This window comes from Dromiciops gliroides, chromosome 6 (genome assembly GCF_019393635.1).
Source record: "Dromiciops gliroides isolate mDroGli1 chromosome 6, mDroGli1.pri, whole genome shotgun sequence".
NCBI classification, from domain to species: Eukaryota; Metazoa; Chordata; class Mammalia; order Microbiotheria; family Microbiotheriidae; genus Dromiciops; species Dromiciops gliroides.
The window spans coordinates 19,732,046-19,738,195 of NC_057866.1; the positions used below are offsets into that span (position 1 = coordinate 19,732,046).

The following is a 6,150-nucleotide window of genomic DNA, read 5'->3' on the forward strand; positions in this document are numbered from 1 at the left end:
ATATGTGTATATGGTGGTATATATGTTACCTATATTATTCAGAAATATATAAATAAACAATATATTAGTACATTTATGCATTCATTGTGTATGTGTTGTGTATATCTATATCTATCTCTCTATGCCATCATCAGGAAATATTCTGAAGAAGAAACAATTTAACAAATACTTATTAAATATCTACATGCAAATCATTATTCAATGAACACCAGTACAAAAAATATATATAATGGTTCCTCTCCTATAGGCATTCATATATATTGGGAAAGCAAAAATAAAATATTTTATTATTTATTCTAAGGTTTGCTTGCACTGAGTAATTGGAAATTGTTCCCTTATATTAAATCAAGTGGGATTGAATAAATCATTGAAAATCACCCTTATATGGAAAATTATATCTTCTTTCATTGTTTTTAATGTTGTAATAATGCTTTAGTATCCTCTGTGGTTTTGTTTTTTGGTGAGGCAATTGAGGTTAAGTGACTTGCCCAGGGTCACACAGCTAGTAAGTGTTAAGTGTCTGAGGCTGGGTTTGAACTCAGGTCCTCCTGAATCCAAGGCCGGTGCTCTATCCACCATGCCACCTAGCTGCCCTACCTCCTGCTTTTTGATTAAATTATTGTCCTTATTTTCTTTTTAGAATATTCTTTTTGGCAGAGGCATTCTTGGGTTAGGAAGTCCATCAGCTTTTCTAAATTTTTGTTTCTCTTTAAATGTCTTTTCTCACTAGCTGTCAGTTTCTTTAACATTGAAATTTTTATCCTTCATTTAATTGGTGCCAAATATTTATATGTTTCATTTGGCTGGAGCATTATATTCTCTAAGGTTCTCTTTGGATATATTATGAGTTTAGAACACCTTCTTTTTGTTATGTATTTATATAATAATATGCTTTACTTGTTTCGAAGTGCCTTATTTGCACTATATTGGAGTTTGTTCATATCCACTACAGATATCTTCATTGCTTTCTGCATAATATTTATTTTTAATTAATTTCAAATTAGAAATCCACACAACATAATTAGAACATTGGTATTGAAAATAGGGATTTTGTTTCAGCAGAATTTTAAGATCTTTAAAGGATTACTTTCTCTGTGCTTTGTAATTAGCATTGGGTAAAGCAAAAGGGTGAGGAAGAGTATTGGACTTCTTCAAGTTGGTATCTGAATTAAAACTTGAAGCAATGTAGTGATTTTATGAAGTAGAAAAAAGAAATGTATATAATTCAAGCATTCTAAACAAAAACAACTAAAATATTTAAGAAAGATAAAATAATTTGCCAAGTTTCCAGGGGACTCTCAATGAAACATGAGGTGATACCCTCAGTGTACAGATTGAGACATATGTGTGTGTGTGTGTGTGTGTGTTAGAGAGTACATGGCCAATACAGTGATATTTGTTACAAGTAATTTTTTCTTTGTTTCTTTTTTTAACAAAGGAGAGAACTATTGTAAATAATTCAAAATTTGAATATTTTATGAGAATAAATAAATGAACAAATAATCACACACATTAATACATAGATTTCAAATGGATAAAAGTATGTTGACATATAGAGAGTTTTCTAATTCAGTGTTCAAAGATCATATACAAGTAAGGATAAATATGAAAGATGAATACAAAATTATGACACAGTATTTAAGAGGTATGTCATGAGTGCTATGACAGAATGAGTTGAAACAAATGAGGATAATTTAAGACAATCACAAAATTGATTTTTTTAAAGTTTTAGCTATATTACATTTTTAAAGAACAAAGAAAAATTAGGAGCATTGTTCACTGTGAATGGAAATTTAATAGTAAATAAAAAATAGATAATAAAACTACTCCATTATTGTATTACTTCTATTGTTTTTGCCAAGATGAATGACATTGAAATGGGAAAAGATGGACAGATGTGTATAATAACTCATTGATACTAAAAATGAAAACTTAAAATATAAAAATAAAGGGACTTACCTGTTATTTATGAATTCAAGCATCCAGTCACAACATTGAAGGAGGATATACATATATATGTGATAGTATGCCCACTGCCAATGATATTTTAAATTTTGTGTTAAGTAAAAAGCTCTATTAAACTAAAAAAGGCCAGATGATGTAGCCTTCATTCTTCTTTTTTGCCAAGGTTTCCACTGCTTTGAAAGGGTGTCTAAATTTTTTTTTCTAGGACTCATACTCTCAAATTCCCATTAAAAGTTGTATTTGTATTATTTTTTCCCTTAAATTCTTTTATATGTCTTTTACCATCTTTGAGAGGTCTTAGGTTATTTTCATTCCCACAAATATTTCTAGTTATAATTAGTGCGCAATTATTGTCATCTTCTAGAATTATCTCTTTCCATTCTCTTCAATACAGTAACTGGGCAGTGGGTTTTACTGGAGAAGGAAACTCCCCAAACATAAAAACTTCACGCATCAATATGAATTAGCACCTTTCTGATTTTTTTTTGGCGGGGTAATGGGGGTTAAGTGACTTTCCCAGGGTCACACAGATAGTAAGTGTCAAGTGTCTGAGGACAGATTTGAACTCAGGTCCTCCTGAATCCAGGACCGGTTCTTTATCCACTGCACCATCTAGTTGCCCCTGCCGAATCTTTATATTAGGCTAATTAATACAACTTGAACCTTGTTCTATTTTATAATCATAAAGACAGCTATTTTAGCCTTATGGTTGATTGATAAATTATGCATGTGTTCTGTTTTTTGTGAGTGTATTTGATGCATTAGAAGAAAATTCTGCTCCAATGGATACAGCCATTTATGCATGATTATTTATCATGATAAATATAGCCAGTACTTGTTAGAGGTAAGACTAGAACTGAGGAGTTACAAATTCTGAAGCTAGCCTTCTACTGTGCCACACTGTCTGACATTCTCTTATCCAAAGCATTTACATATTTTATTTGAAGATTATCTTTGATTGTTTATGCCCAGGGTTCTTTTTTCCCCCTTCTTTCCTTTTTTGATGCTTAGTTTCCTCATATGTAAAATGAGCGGGTTGGCTTAATGGCCTGAAATATCTCTTCAAGCTCTAAATGTATACCATCAAGTATTTACATGTTTCTTCAACTTTTTGTCAATTCAGAAACATAAATGATCAAATTATAAGTTGACTTGATATTCTATAATATCTCTTTCAGCTTTAAAGCTATGATTCTCTATACTATCCAATCCTTATTTTTTTTTCATCTTTCTGTGAAATCAGAAACTTAAGGAAAGGAAGTGATTAAATTATAGGATCAAATGAGAGGTTGACTGTCAACTGCAAGACCTCTTCTGTCTTCAAATCTGTGATCACATGTGACATCCAGTATTTATTTGTGTACCTTTGTGTGCCTTTCTATCAGATCAGAAACATAAAGAAATGAAGTCATCAAGTTAGAAGAATCATCAAAAGTCTCCAGCATATTCTGTAGCCACCCCTTCATTAGATAAAAGTTGCTTTGGCATTCTGATACTTTTATTAAATAAATTTACTTTTCTAATTAATATGTATTTAGGATATTATATGCTGCAATAGTCTTCTTATACAGACCAATGATACCAGGAATTTTAATTTTTTTTCTTGTAAAAATGCTAGTATATATTTCCACATTGCAATTTGAAATACATGCACCTTCTAGCTCAGTTTTTTTACTTTGATCTTGGTTACTTGATCTTACAAAAGTGGGCCTTTCCACCAATGCTGTAGATTTTAATAATCATCTATCGCTTCCTATCCTATGTAGCTAGAGTCTGTCTAGACCCATAAATTCTCTATGGAGAAATTACACAGTTGTGTTGGGAATCTACAACTAAATCTCTTGCTAATACATATGAAAACCAATATAGCATGACAGTCTCCTCTCTTTTTCTAGTGGTCATTTTCTTTAATGATATATCACTTTTTATGTCATTTTTAATTAATTAATTGTTATAGAATGGACTTGCCTTCCTTGTGTCTGTAGCCATTGGAGCAGAATTTTCTTCTAGTGCATCAAATACACTCAGACAAAAGAGAATACATGCATAATTTTTTTTTTATTGAGGCAATTGGGGTTAAGTGACTTGCCCAGGGTCACACAGCTAGTAAGTGTTAAGTGTCTGATGCCGGATTTGAACTCAGGTGCTCCTGACTCCAGGGCCGGTGCTCTATCCATTGCGCCATCTAGCTGCCCTACATGCATAATTTTTCAATCAACCATAAGGCTAAAATAGATGTCTTTATGATAATAAAATAGAACAAGGTTCAAATTTTCTTAATTTAGCCAAATATAAAGATAAAATGATCACAGGAAATATATTGGAGAGCCCATTCATTATTTAATGAGCAATTCATGTGTATAAATGTTGGGCATATTATGAAAATGTCAATTGATAATATTCATCTCAATTTCAAAAATATCATTTAATCCTTGTTTATCAGAATTAATACAAAGAGAAAGTACTATTTTTTCCTCCAACACTAAGCAAAATGTGTAGATGATCTTTCCATATGTTTCTGACACTGCCTTGTTAAAGGACTAGTATATTCAAGCCAGTAATCATGTCAGTTTTGTAATCTCCCATAGAAGAGAAGGAAGTCATTTGTTAGTAAAGTATTAAAAGAGGCCCCAAATCATCCCTTTTAAAAATGTGGGGAGAGATGGCATAATGGTCTAGTAATGTTTGAAATACAAGAAGCCATCTTGAAAATTTGAAGTGATTCATGGCTCATGATCAAGTTTTTGAAGGGATATTGAAGAGAAGATTGGAAAATGGTTTACAGTTTTCTTGAGTTAAATGAAAAAGAGGCCAAGATCCAGAAGTTTACTTGTTTACTTTCCTAGCCTCCTGATATTGGGAAGAATTTTCTCAGTGCAACTAGGACATCCTTGTTCCTGAGGGCATATATAATGGGATTAAACATTGGGGTTATAATGGTGTAGAAAAGAGAGAAAAATTTATCATTTCCTTCAGAATGAGTAGATTTAGGTTGTAAATATGTAATAATGACAGACAAGAAGAATAAACCAACAACCATGACATGTGAGGAGCATGTGGAGAAGGCTTTGGATCTTCCCATGGCTGAAGGTAGCTTCAGGATAGTTCCTATGATTTTTATGTAGGACCAGAGTATCAATAGAAAGGGAACCACACCAAATAAAACAACAATAGCATAAAGAGAGAACTCTTTTACAGAAGTATCACCACAGGCCACCTTTAGTACAGGACGGATATCACAGAAAATATGATTGAGTATTTTGGAGCCACAGAATGGTAGAGAGAAAATCTGGTATGTCAAACCTAACTGGACTGGAATTCCAATGGTCCAGGAGCCAGAAACTAGCTGTACACACATTTTGTGGTTCATGATGAGAGGATAGTTCAGAGGCTTACAAATAGCCACATAACGGTCATAAGCCATTACAGTCAAGAGGAAGCACTCAGTGGCTCCTAGCATAAGTAGAAAGCCAAGTTGTACAGCACAAGCAAATAAAGAAATATTTTGCTTTTGTGTCCAAAGGTCTGTCAGCATTCTGGGAATGGTGACTGATGTGTAACAGATTTCCAAAAAAGAAAAGTTTCCAAGGAAGAAATACATAGGGGTTTGGAGAGCTGGATCAACCATGGCTATGAAAATGATCAAACCATTTCCCAAAAGGATACTCATATAGATAACTAAGAAAATGCCAAACAGAATGTCATGGAAGTGAGGAAGATCAGAAAACCCCAAGAGAATAAATTCCACCCCAAAAGAATTATTTCTTCTTACCATTTCCCTCCCTGGGTAATTCATCAGTTGAAACAATTAATTGAGGTTTGACAAGTCCTTTCCCCCTCACCAGTCCACATATTTTCCATCTGTAAAATGCAAGGTTTGTGTTAGATGATATCTAAGTTTCCCTTCTGATTGGACATTCTATATTCTCTATTCATCATTCCAAAATGCATTCATTTAAATGCCTATTCTTCAGTTCAACAAAAATATTTTGTGTCTATTATCATACAAGATGTGGCTTCAATATCTTATTCTTCATGGTTTGTGTTCTAAAGTATATTATGATTAAAGTCTTCTATAATTCTAGAATATTCATAATGAAAATTGAAGCCATGAATTTCCTCTCGTTGAAAATTTGATCCTATATCTAATGAATGCCCTGCCAATTCATTTAAATAGCAAGTTGC

At 32.6% G+C, this 6,150-nt stretch overlaps 1 protein-coding gene across 1 annotated transcript; it reads right to left on the reverse strand.

The window, feature by feature from the left end:
- Window positions 1-4,807: 4,807 nt before the first annotated feature.
- LOC122731893 (olfactory receptor 10AG1-like) lies at window positions 4,808-5,761 on the reverse strand. Its single transcript, XM_043972143.1, has one exon. It carries the CDS (start codon window positions 5,759-5,761, stop codon window positions 4,808-4,810), a length of 954 nt encoding a protein of 317 aa, XP_043828078.1.
- Between the last annotated feature and the right edge of the window lie 389 nt (window positions 5,762-6,150).